The sequence below is a fragment of the Oncorhynchus mykiss genome, chromosome 32 (genome assembly GCF_013265735.2).
Source record: "Oncorhynchus mykiss isolate Arlee chromosome 32, USDA_OmykA_1.1, whole genome shotgun sequence".
NCBI lineage: Eukaryota > Metazoa > Chordata > Actinopteri > Salmoniformes > Salmonidae > Oncorhynchus > Oncorhynchus mykiss.
The window spans coordinates 22306392-22319446 of NC_050572.1; the positions used below are offsets into that span (position 1 = coordinate 22306392).

The following is a 13055-nucleotide window of genomic DNA, read 5'->3' on the forward strand; positions in this document are numbered from 1 at the left end:
TTTAAAATGCATTGTCGTGTCTGTGGCTGTATAGAGCAGTGTGTGTGTGTGTGTGTGTGTGTGTGTGTGTGTGTTTTAGATAGGAGATGTTGAGTGGGGACAAGAGGCCAAGGTAGGATCAACTGGTTGATTGCCTTTGGAATTGGTTCATTATGACTGTGACCGATCTAATGCGGTTTCAGGAAGTTAAGAGGAAGTGATGACTCACTCCTTCCTGCGAGCGGACTTGCGTTTCTCCTCGTTGAGATCGTGAGCCGCATCTCTCAGCTTGACCTCTGACCCTTGAGGTGTGGCTGGGATCATGTCCAACTGAAGATCCTTACTCTGAGAGAGGGACGGAGTGGGAGAGATGGAGACATGATTTCCCCCAAAATACAGTAGGTCTGTACCATAAAGTACTTTTAAAGAGCGTCACAGGGAATGGATCATCATACACACATGCTCAGTAAAAACCTTCTTCAGTGTGCAGAGAGGATTTTTCCATTAATATTTCCAGCAACCATTACATGGAATCCCCCTTCCTCCATCACCACACCCCCCCACCCTGTCGACCCCCCCCTGTCGACACCACCACACCCCCTTTAGACTTACAGCCTTGGAGTTAGTGTCAGATGAGATGCCTAGTGCCCCCCCCCACCCCCCACCACCACCACCACCACACACCCTCCAGACTTACAGCCTTGGAGTTAGAGTCAGATGAGATGCCTAGTGCCCCCCCCCCCCCCCCCCCCCACCCCCATCACACACCCTCCAGACTTACAGCCTTGGAGTTAGAGTCAGATGAGATGCCCAGTGCCCCCCCACCACCACACACCCTCCAGACTTACAGCCTTGGAGTTAGAGTCAGATGAGATGCCCAGTGTCCCCCCACCACCACACACCCTCCAGACTTACAGCCTTGGAGTTAGAGTCAGATGAGATGCCCAGTGCCCCTCCACCACCACCACACACCCTCCAGACTTACAGCCTTGGAGTTAGAGTCAGATGAGATGCCCAGTGCCCCCCCCCCACCACACACCCTCCAGACTTACAGCCTTGGAGTTAGAGTCAGATGAGATGCCCAGTGCCCCCCCACCACCACACACCCTCCAGACTTACAGCCTTGGAGTTAGAGTCAGATGAGATGCCCAGTGCCTTCTCCAGACTGGTCCGGTACTTGTCCATACGCAGGGAGAAGTCTCTGTAGTGTTTGTCCACCACCGTCACCCACTTCTTTATCTCCACAGCGTGACTATGGCCCTTATCACAGAAACCATCTGCTAGCTGGATCAGCAGCTTCACACGCTCTTTTGTTTGCTGGGGGGAGAGTGAGAGAGTGAGAGAGAGAGAGAGAGAGAGAGAGGGTTACATTTTAAACGTGTAATGCTAGGTGTCCGTCCGTCCGTCCGTCTGTCTTTCTATGTGTACGTCTGTGCATGCGCGTTCCTTCCTACCCTGGCTGTGATGTGGAAGTCTTCGTGCTCCTTCAGCAGCTCCTGTGTGTGGTGGATACTGGAGCCGGTGGAGGTGTGTGTTGACAGGTAGAACTCTCCCGTGTCGTGGATCCACTCCAGAGCCTGAGGATTACACACACAGAGATCATTGAGGTGGACATTGGAGTAGAGAGATAGACAGAGGTTACAGATGAGCTGACAGAAACAGAGAATGAAGGGACAGAGAGAACAGCCATTTTGACTAGGAAAGAAAACAAAAGACAAAAAGAGAGGTAGAGAGAGAGAGTGAGAGAGATAGAGAGGTAGAGAGAGGTAGATTGAGAGAGAGAGAGAGAGAGACAGATACAGAGACAGAGAGAGACAGAGAGAGAGAGAGACAGAGAGAGAGAGAGAGAGAGAGAGAGAGAGAGAGAGAGAGAGACAGAGAGAGAGACAGATACAGAGACAGAGAGAGACAGAGAGAGAGAGAGAGAGAGAGAGAGAGAGAGAGACGGAGAGAGAGAGAGAGACAGAGAGAGAGAGAGAGAGAGAGACAGACAGAGAGAGAGAGAGACAGACAGAGAGAGAGATAGAGAGAGAGAGAGAGGTAAATTGTGTGTGTACCTGTTTGGCACTGCGTTCAAACACCACGTATTGCTGACACTGGTCCAACCGTCGTCTCCTCATGGTCCAGAAGTGGAGAACACGGTTCTCTCTCTGTAACAACTCATTCAGGATGTCTGACCGCAACACAGATATTACATTTGATTATACTGTATTTGATAAAGCATTCTTCTGGAATAATATGTATGTGTGTGTGTGATACTCACTCTTGACCTGTTGTTCCGGTGCTTTGACATGGCTGAGCATCCCAGGCATGTTAACACTGTTCCTGTGCATGTACTTCAGGAACACATCAGCATTACGTCTGGCCAGGGTACATGCCTAGAGAAACACACACACAGTTAGGGACATGGGTAACAGCTGTGAGTGTGTTGGTCTGTGTGTGTGTGTGTGTGTGTGTGTGTGTGTGTGTGTGTGTGTGTGTGTGTGTGTTCCTACCTTGAGGAAGGCCTCTTTCTGTTCCAGGTGTTTGCTGATCATGGGGGTGACGTGGTCTGACTCACAGTTAGGACCCAGTTTATCAGCCCCCCCACACCAGTCCTCTTCCCTCTTATACTCCTGCTCCAGGCTCTCCAACACACTGCACACCTGTTCCAGTCAGATATATACAGTACATGAACTACAGCTCCCATAATGCCACACCAGTCCTCTTCCCTCTTATACTCCTGCTCCAGGCTCTCCAACACACTGCACACCTGTTCCAGTCAGATATATATAAACTACAGCTCCCATAATGCCACACCAGTCCTCTTCCCTCTTATATTCCTGCTCCAGCCTCTCCAACACACTGCATACCTGTTCCAGTCAGATATATACAGTACATAAACTACAGCTCCCATAATGCCACACTAGTCCTCTTCCCTCTTATGCTCCAGGTTCACCTACATACTACGCACCTGTTAGGATCAGCAATGGGTTTAAAACTTCAGTTCCCATAATGCACATTTCCAAACACCCACATACTTGTTGATCATGGAAGAATAGTGGCACTTTCTAGCATGTCCATCTGGTAACTGCCTACCCCTTTAGTCCAGACTCAAAACGTTCCCCTGCCCCTGGCACAGTGAGGGCGCCCCCTACCTGTTCAGAGGTCTTGTAGAAGGCTACAGAGGCGTTGACCAGTTTCAGCCTGTCCTCCATCTTCAACATGAGCTGCTGCCAGTGGGACGCTACACTCTCAGCACAGTCTCTGATCAGGTCCATGTCATAGTGGTTGGCCTGGAGTAACACCTCAGCCTTCTGCTGCACCTGCAGAGCACTCTGGTGGGTTTTCTACGAGGAGGAGAGCAGAGAGAGAAAGGGTTTATATTATACAATATCAGATTGGGAGAAAGAGAGAAAAGAATGGAAAATAAAGATGGAAAGAGAGAGAAAGGAACAGAGAGAGAGAGAGATAGATAGAGAGAGAGAAAGAGAGAGATAGAGAGAAAGAGATAGATAGAGAGAGATAGATAGAGAGAGAGAGAGAGAGAGACAGACACAGAATAAATGATACATTTGTTTATCAATGTATAAGAATGAAAGTGTGTTATGTTGCGTCGTGAATGGCTGTGCTCACCTCAATGGCATGCTGGAACTGTTCGTGTTCTCTCTGTAGCTGTTCTGCTTCCTGTAGAGAACTAGCTGTGATCAGACCAGCATTCAACATAGACTCCCCATTACGAATCCATCCTAGGACCTGCACAGACCAGGAACAAGGATATAAGTTATCAGGATAGCATTTTAGTACTGTTCCCACGGGTACTTACCTGGTATGTACTATAGTGGTGTTTCTACTGGTATATAATGGGAAATAATGTGGTATCAATTGATGGTTCTGGTGTCTCAGCTGTACACACTGCTCCTGGTGTGTGTGTGCTCATGTGTACCTGTTTGACTTTGGCCTGTAGGTGTCTCAGCTGTACACACTGCTCCTGGTGTGTGTGTGCTCATGTGTACCTTCGGCCTGTAGGTGTCTCAGCCTACAGTGTGCTCATAGGTGTCTCAGCTGTACACACTGTAGGTGTCTCAGCTGTACACACTGCTCCTGGTGTGTGTGTGCTCATGTGTACCTGTTTGACTTCGGCCTGTAGGTGTCTCAGCTGTACACACTGCTCCTGGTGTGTGTGTGCTCATGTGTACCTGTTTGACTTTGGCCTGTAGGTGTCTCAGCTGTACACACTGCTCCTGGTGTGTGTGTGCTCATGTGTACCTGTTTGACTTCGGCCTGTAGGTGTCTCAGCTGTACACACTGCTCCTGGTGTGTGTGTGCTCATGTGTACCTGTTTGACTTCGGCCTGTAGGTGTCTCAGCTGTACACACTGCTCCTGGTGTGTGTGTGCTCATGTGTATCTGTTTGACTTCGGCCTGTAGGTGTCTCAGCTGTACACACTGCTCCTGGTGTGTGTGTGCTCATGTGTACCTGTTTGACTTTGGCCTGTAGGTGTCTCAGCTGTACACACTGCTCCTGGTGTGTGTGTGTGCTCATGTGTACCTATTTGACTTTGGCCTGTAGGTGTCTCAGCTGTACACACTGCTCCTGGTGTGTGTGTGCTCATGTGCACCTGTTTGACTTTGGCCTGTAGGTGTCTCAGCTGTACACACTGCTCCTGGTGTGTCTGTGCTCATGTGTACCTGTTTGACTTCTGCCTGTAGGTGTCTCAGCTGTACACACTGCTCCTGGTATGTGTGTGCTCATGTGTACCTGTTTGACTTCGGCCTGTAGGTGTCTCAGCTGTACACACTGCTCCTGGTATGTGTGTGCTCATGTGTACCTGTTTGACTTCGGCCTGTAGGTGTCTCAGCTGTACACACTGCTCCTGGTGTGTGTGTGCTCATGTGTACCTGTTTGACTTCGGCCTGTAGGTGTCTCAGCTGTACACACTGCTCCAGGTGTCTCCTGTGTTGTTCGCCTGCTACGTCCAACTCCTGCTGCTTCTCATGGAGGAACTCCAGCAGGTCCTGAACACGAGTAGCCATGTCCACATCCCTGTCACACAGCAACTCTACACCTGGAGGGAGAGGACAGGGAGAGACGGGAAGAGAGGGGGGATGGAGAGAGAGAGAGAGAGAGAGAGAGAGAGAAAGAATGTCATTCAATGGAAGCTCCGTCGGGCACATGTGTGTTGCTGGTACTCACCAGAGGCCTGTACTTCGTTGACATACTGCAGCAGTTCCTGTCCCTGGTGGATGACGTCAAAGGTCAGGTTGTTCATGGTCAGGGCCTTGTCAGCGTGGTGCTGGAGTCTCTGTTCTGCCAGGGTCAGGTCCTCTGTATCAAACTCACTCATCTGAACAGTCAACTCCTCGTTCCACGACTCCAGGTCTGAGATGATCTGGGGGGGAGAGAAGGGTGGTGAGATATATACAGTTCCTTCAGAAAGTATTTATACCCTGGAGTTATTGCACATTTTGTTGTTACAGCCTGAATTCAAAATGGAATTAATCTACACACAATACCCCATAATGACAAAGTGAAAACATGTTTTTCGAAATCCCTGAGTGGTTTCCGTCCTCTCCGGCAACTGAGTTAGGAAGGACGCCTGTATCTTTGTAGGGAATGGGTGTATTGATACACCATCCAAAGTGTGATTAATAACTTCACCATGTTCAAAGGGATATTCAATGTCTGCTTTTTTAAACCCATCTACCAATAGGTGCCCTTCTTTGTGAGGCATTGGAAAACCTCCCTGGTCTTTGTGGTTGAATCTGTGTTTGAAATTCACTGCTCGACTGAGGGACCTTACAGACAATTTTATGTGTGGGGTACAGAGATGAGGCAGTCATTCAAAAAGCATGTTAAACCCTATTATTGCACACAGTCCATGCAACTTATTATGTGACTTGTTTAGTAAATGTTTACTCCTGAACTCATTGAGGTTTGCCATAACAAAAGGGTTGAATACTTATTGACGCAAGACCTTTCAGCGTTTACGTTTGTAATAATTTCTAAATATTTCTGAAAACATAATTCCATTTTGACATTGGGGTATTTTAAATTCAGACTGTAACACAACAAAATGTGGAATGAGTCAAGGGGTATGAATACTTTCTGAAGGCTCTGTAGATGCAGACGTGTGGACACACACAAGGGAGGATTCACACACACACACACGTGTCATTGAGTCGGGTAATCTAAAAACAGAAGACTACGTTATCTCACTGAGCTAAAGTCTAGACAAGGGTAGTTCACCGGACCTCCTCTGCCACACACACACACACACCCTTTCCACCCCCACCATACACTCACATCGATGGCGTCCCTTTCAAAGATGCGTAGTTGTAGGAAGAGTTCTAGTTTGATCTTCCTCTCCTGAAACAGCTCCTCCATCTGAGCCTGGGCCTCATCCAGCTGCAGTAACACACTCTCTATGTGGTTGATGGAGCTGTTGTGGGGAGTCTTGTTACTGGAGATAGCAGAGTCCCTACCATAGGAGAGAACACACACACACACACACACACACACACACACACATTGAAGAAAACGTACACACACAAACAATTGGACATGTGCATTTACCAGGGGTTGGAACCGGTTCAGGGAAGAGAACAGAAAAACAAGAACATAAGTGATCTATACTGTTCCGGAACCGTAATTTTAAAAGCATGGGAACCGGTTAATAACGTTATTCCAGGATTTATTTTCACAGTCCCACAAAAAACACAAAGCGCCTATGCAAATCCCTCACTGTCACTTAGAAACGTATTCCCGTGTCTTCCTGCCTGCCAGCTGAAAATCTTTGCCAGTTTGTGTGTGTAGGCTACCTCCCCCTCCCTCCAAAGCGTGCATATTCTACTGCAGCCCCTCCCCCTCCCTCCAAAGCGTGCATATTCTACTGTAGCCCCTCCCCCTCCCTCCAAAGCGTGCATATTCTACTGTAGCCCCTCCCTCTCCCTAAAAAACATGCATATTCTACTGTAGCTACTGAAATTAGGGAGAGAGATTTTTAATTAGAAAACAATTGATACACCATCCATGCTGGTTAAGGATACTATAGTTATCACGTTTCACATTGGATTTATTTTCTACAAAAAGGTAAGACAAACTCAGCAAAAAAAAAAACGTCCCTTTTTCAGGACCCTGTCTTTCAAAGATAATTCGTAAAAATCCAAATAACTTCACAGATCTTCATTGTAAAGGGTTTAAACACGGTTTCCCATGCTTGTTCAATGAACCATAAACAATTAATAAACATGCACCTGTGGAACGGTCGTTAAGACATTAACAGCTTAATGATGGTAGGCAATTAAAGTCACAGTTATGAAAACTTAAGACACTAAAGAGGCCTTTCTACTGACTGAAAAACACCAAAAGAAAGATGCCCAGGGTCCCTGCTCCTCTGCGTGAACGTGCCTTAGGCATGCTGCAAGGAGGCATGATGACTGCAGATGTGTCCAGGGCAATAAATTGCCATGTCTGTACTGTGAGACGCCTAAGACAGCGCTACAGGGAGACAGGACGGACAGCTGATTATCCTCGCAGTGGCAGACCACGTGTAACAACACCTGTGGGACAGGTACAAGATGGCAAACACAACTGCCCGAGTTACACCAGGAACGCACAATCCCTCCATCAGTGCTGAGACTGTCTGCAATAGGCTGAGAGAGGCTGGACTGAGGGCTTGTAGGCCTGTTGTAAGGCAGGTCCTCACCAGACATCACAGGCAACAACGTCGCCAATGGGCACAAACCCACCGTCGCTTGACCAGACAGGACTGGCAAAAAGTGCTCTTCACTGACGAGTCGCGGTTTTGTCTCACCAGGGGTGATAGTCGGATTAGTGTTTATCGTCGAAGGAATGAGCGTTACACCGAGGCCTGTACTCTGGAGCGGGATCAATTTGGAGGTGGAGGGTCCGTCATGGTCTGGGGCGGTGTGTTACAGCATCATCGGACTGAGCAAGTTGTTATTGCAGGCAATCTCAACGCTGTGCGTTACAGGGAAGACATCCTCCTCCCTCACATGGTACCCTTCCTGGAGGCTCATCCTGACATGACCCTCCAGCATGACAATGCCACCAGCCATACTGCTCGTTCTGTGCGTGATTGATTTCCTGCAAGGTAGGAATGTCAGTGTTCTGCTATGGCCAGCGAAGAGCCCGGATCTCAATCCCATTGAGCACGTCTGGGACCTGTTGGATCGGAGGGTGCAGTCCATGAGGAGATGCACTGCAGTACTTAATGCAGCTGGTGGCCACACCAGATACTGACTGTTACTTTTGATTTTGACCTCCCCTTTGTTCAGGAACACATTATTCCATTTCTGTTAGTCACATGTCTGTGGAACTTGTTCAGTTGATGTCGCAGTTGTTGAATCTTGTTATGTTCATACAAATATTGACACGCAGTTGACAGTGAGAGGACGTTTCTTTTTTGCTGAGTTTATTTACATTTTGTATTCTGGTTCCGCTCTGCAGGCACAAGCTTGTTACTTGGCTAGCTCTGGTCTGGCTCTCGAAAACTCTAGGAGGCATTATGTGTAATGTCATGGAACTGAGAGTCAAGTGCTAGCTCTGGTCCAAAGTTAGCTAACACATCAGAGTCTAAGCCCTGTCTAAGCCACATATACACACAGACACAGCATTGTAGCAGAGTTCTGGGGATTCTACATAATTAACCACACTTATGTAACCAGCATTATGTAACAATATCCAGAGGAGAGAATACACCAGAGAGAGGGGGGAGCTTTAGTGTGTGTTGAGGGCTAGGTCTCAGACTCACACACTTGATATAAATAGAACCAGAATCATGGTCAGATGTGTCAAATACATGAATCTCTCTAACTCTCAACCTACTGCTTCTCTCCATCTCTCCCTTTCTATTGCCTCTCTCTCTCTCATCTGGCAGTCCGCTATGTGAGCATGCTATTGTTTTCTTTCATCTTCCTCTCCTCCTCCTCTTCTCTCTTCCATCCTACTCACCTTCTGCACAGTTTCTTCTAATTCATTGTGTGTGTGTGTTAGTGTGTGTTGAGTGTGTGAGTATGCGTGTGCGTCTGTGTGCACACGGTGTGTGTGTGTTCTACCTGAGCTGCTGGATGAGGTCCTCTCCCTCCTTGATGACGTTGACAGTGACCTGCAGGATGGTCAGCTGCTGCTGGCTGAAGCGTTTGATCAGATCCTGCACCGCCTCCACAGACTCAGCATACACATCATCTAACAGTTCCTTCTGCAGCTCCTCCAGCCACGTCCACAGCTAGGGACAGAGAGAATTAACATGTCGCACACACACAGTCCTGTAAGATGTCGCGCTACTTGACGACGCACGCACCCCTCCATCTCCACCCACCGCCCCACCCCACCCCCACACACGCACTCTCCCTCCCTCCCACCCTGTACCTCTTTGACGTGTGTGTGGAAGGCGACAGACATGTCCAGCAGGACTTTGCGTTGCTCCACCCTCCTGACAAAGTCCTGGATCCGGTCCTCCAGCTGGTGGGCTGCCTGGTAGATCTCCTCTGGGTCACACTCTCCTGTCTGGGCCAGCTGCTCTGCTGCCTCCAGCAGCTTGTCAGCGTTAGTATAGGTGTTCTGGAGGAGGGACAGAACCAGCACACAGAGAAAGACAGAGGAGAGAGACAGAGAGGGGGGGGTGACGGGGGAGAAGAAAAGAGGGAGGACAGTTAACAAGAGAAATGGAGAAGGGGAGGAGAGAGAGACAGTAGTTAGTGCAAAGATGGAGAAAGAGAGGGTATGGAATGGAGAGAGGAAAGGGAAATGGGAAGATGAAGAGAGGAAAAGTAAAGAGAGAAAAGGTCAAAGCAGAGCCATGAAGAGAGGCGTCCTACCTGGGCGACCTCCTCGAAGTCCTCGTGTCGTTTCTGTAGTGCTCTGGCTCGATGGAGGGACTTCCCAACGCCTGTGTGTTTACTGAGGAACGCCTCCCCGTGGTTCTCTATCCAGTCCAGAACCTGCACACACACAAGCATGCAGTTAGCTAAGTGGCATAGAAGTTCAGGCTGTGGGGCAGAGGAAGGTAGATGACAGAGAGGATGAGGTCCCTCCCATCTGGTCATTTCTAGATAGGGGACAGCTTTTGTCAAATTGACGCATTTTAACTAACCCTTACGCTTTTCCTAACCTCAACCTAACTCCCCTTACCTGCTCAATTAATTCCCCTAAACCTGCTATGAAAAGTCAAGTTTGACAAAAGCTGTATCCATTCTAGACAAAACCCTCATGTTCCTTCCGCCTTTCTTTCTCCCTCTTCACACCTTCCTTGTCCTGATCTCTCCCTCCTTCTCAGATCTTTCTCCATCCCACTCTCTCTCCCTCTACCACTTGGCAGAATACCCCTCACCTGGATACTTGCCAGCAGTATCGCAATGGCAACAGTTACCTTGGCTACAAGGGTGATGCCTATTAGTGTTGCCATACATTTCCAGTATGTGTATCATTTATGTGATCCCTGCGAGTATTGAAGACACAACCATGGCTAGAGCCAGGCTCTTCCCAACTGAGCCACACAGGGTCAGAACTAGTCCACACCTGCTGTACGTCTTGCTGGAACACACACAGCTGGAGCCTCTGGTGCAGGCGGACTTTGCGGTGTTGCCAGATATTCTCCAGTTGTCTCTGGTGGTGCAGCACCTCGTGTATCACATCCAGAACATGGTGCACCGCCTTGCTGTAGTTGGCCGAGGCCGTTAGCGAATCAGCCCCCCCCGGGGTCAGAGGGCGCTGGAGCTTATCCAATAGGGCCTTACCGTCCTGACTGACCTGGCGGAGGGGGAAGGAAAATGGCTTGAGCACTTACAGTACATACAAACACACATGTACAGACGGTTAGTATAGAACTTGCTAGTGATCCCCCCCCAAACACACACCTACACCAGTGGAGGCTGGTGGGGAGAGATATAGGAGGACGGGCTGATTGTAATGGCTGGAATGGTATTAATGGAATGGAGTCAAATGTGGTTTCCATATGTTTGATGTGTTTGTTAACGTTCCATTAACTCAATTCCAGCCATTACAATGAGCCCGTCCTCCTATATCTACACCAACACACATTATGTTACCTCTGGGTAGGCAGCAGTGCTGTTTACCTCTGAGTAGGCAGCAGTGATGTGTTCGTAGAGGCCCTGGTGGTGATGGATAGCATCCTCTAGGTCCTGGAGCTCCGAGGGTAGATCCACCTCTCCACACGCTTTACACCACGAGTCCACATTACCCATGTACTGTAGAGACAGGAACACAAACACATTACACACACACTTTACACCACGAGTCCACATTACCCATGTACTGTAGAGACAGGAACACAAACACATTACACACACACTTTACACCACGAGTCCATGTTACTCATTTACTATAGAGAGGAACACACACACAGCGCTGTGTCTAGTAACTATGTATTGCTCATTTTGGAAATATTTTGAGAGTCAGTGCATTATTCTACAATGATAACCTGGATGTCACATGGCTAGGTTAGTTCTTTGTAAATGATTCCACCATGATAACCTGGATGTCACATGGCTAGGTTAGTTCTTTGTAAATGATTCCACCATGATAACCTGGATGTCACATGGCTAGGTTAGATCTTTGTAAAAGATTCCAATCCTGATGGGACAATAGAGGAAAACAACAACAAAAAAACATAAAAGAAATACAAAGCAACAGTAAACATCCCCCCAGAAAATGGAAGGCAGCTCACCTGGGTACCAGTCCAGGGCTTGACATTCAAGTAAATTTGAGAGTGGCACACTAGGCCAGTAGAAAGTGAAAACTGGGCCAAGATCACAGGAAAGCAAGTAGAATTTCAATCGTGGGAGATTTCGTTAGCCAAGAATACAGTCTGATAATAAAATAAAACCATTCCCCATTCTGAATGATGACATATAGCCCAGCCTTTAAGACGTAATATTCCCCTCCAGAAATAAGCCCAATAACATATTGATGAAAAGCAATATCTTTAGAGCCTGTACATATTATCAGGCAGGTGTGCTCTTTAAGCCCTAAGCATGATCACCTGTCTGATGCAGCCTCGTAGCTACATGGCTGAAGCATGATCACCTGTCTGATGCAGCCTCGTAGCTACATGGCTGAAGCATGATCACTTGTCTGATGCAACCTCGTGGCTACATGGCTGAAGCATGATCACTTGTCTGATGCAGCCTCGTAGCTACATGGCTGAAGCATGATCACCTGTCTGATGCAGCCTCGTAGCTACATGGCTGAAGCATGATCACTTGTCTGATGCAGCCTCGTAGCTACATGGCTGAAGCATGATCACCTGTCTGATGCAGCCTCGTAGCTACATGGCTGAAGCATGATCACTTGTCTGATGCAACCTCGTGGCTACATGGCTGAAGCATGATCACCTGTCTGATGCAGCCTCGTGGCTACATGGCTGAAGCATGATCACCTGTCTGATGCAGCCTCGTGGCGACATGGCTGAAGCATGATCACCTATCTGACGCAACCTCGTAGCTACATGGCTGAAGCATGATCACTTGTCTGATGCAACCTCGTGGCTACATGGCTGAAGCATGATCACCTGTCTGATGCAGCCTCGTAGCTACATGGCTGAAGCATGATCACTTGTCTGATGCAGCCTCGTGGCTACATGGCTGAAGCATGATCACTTGTCTGATGCAGCCTCGTGGCTACATGGCTGAAGCATGATCACTTGTCTGATGCAGCCTCGTGGCTACATGGCTGAAGCATGATCACTTGTCTGATGCAGCCTCGTGGCTACATGGTTGAAGCATGATCACTTGTCTGATGCAGCCTCGTGGCTACATGGCTGAAGCATGATCACCTGTCTGATGCAGCCTCGTGGCTACATGGCTGAAGCATGATCACTTGTCTGATGCAGCCTCGTGGCTACATGGCTGAAGCATGATCACTTGTCTGATGCAGCCTCGTGGCTACATGGCTGAAGCATGATCACTTGTCTGATGCAGCCTCGTGGCTACATGGCTGAAGCATGGGGTTGCTCCTCTGCATTTTTTACCACAATAGGCTAATCATTAGCTAGATTACAGACTAAATATGGTCTTGTTGCTTGTTTAATGTCCTGAAAAAACTCCCACTGGCAC

General features: G+C 48.4%; 1 protein-coding gene across 4 annotated transcripts in view; it reads right to left on the reverse strand.

Moving 5' to 3' along the window:
* The window catches only part of LOC110489404 (triple functional domain protein), a 131704-nt gene that overhangs the window by 49444 nt on the left and 69205 nt on the right, over positions 1–13055 (reverse strand). For all 4 annotated transcript variants that reach the window (XM_036970826.1, XM_036970825.1, XM_036970828.1 and 1 more), the window contains exons 11-26: positions 11058–11189; positions 10501–10731; positions 9801–9923; positions 9352–9543; positions 9039–9208; positions 6265–6439; positions 5155–5350; positions 4860–5026; positions 3595–3714; positions 3117–3308; positions 2475–2624; positions 2243–2357; positions 2037–2152; positions 1434–1556; positions 1099–1296; positions 209–324 (exon numbers count right to left, since the gene is read on the reverse strand). In XM_036970826.1, coding sequence (XP_036826721.1) covers positions 209–324; positions 1099–1296; positions 1434–1556; positions 2037–2152; positions 2243–2357; positions 2475–2624; positions 3117–3308; positions 3595–3714; positions 4860–5026; positions 5155–5350; positions 6265–6439; positions 9039–9208; positions 9352–9543; positions 9801–9923; positions 10501–10731; positions 11058–11189 — 2516 coding nt within the window. The remainder of the gene's footprint in view (positions 1–208; positions 325–1098; positions 1297–1433; positions 1557–2036; positions 2153–2242; positions 2358–2474; positions 2625–3116; positions 3309–3594; positions 3715–4859; positions 5027–5154; positions 5351–6264; positions 6440–9038; positions 9209–9351; positions 9544–9800; positions 9924–10500; positions 10732–11057; positions 11190–13055) is intronic.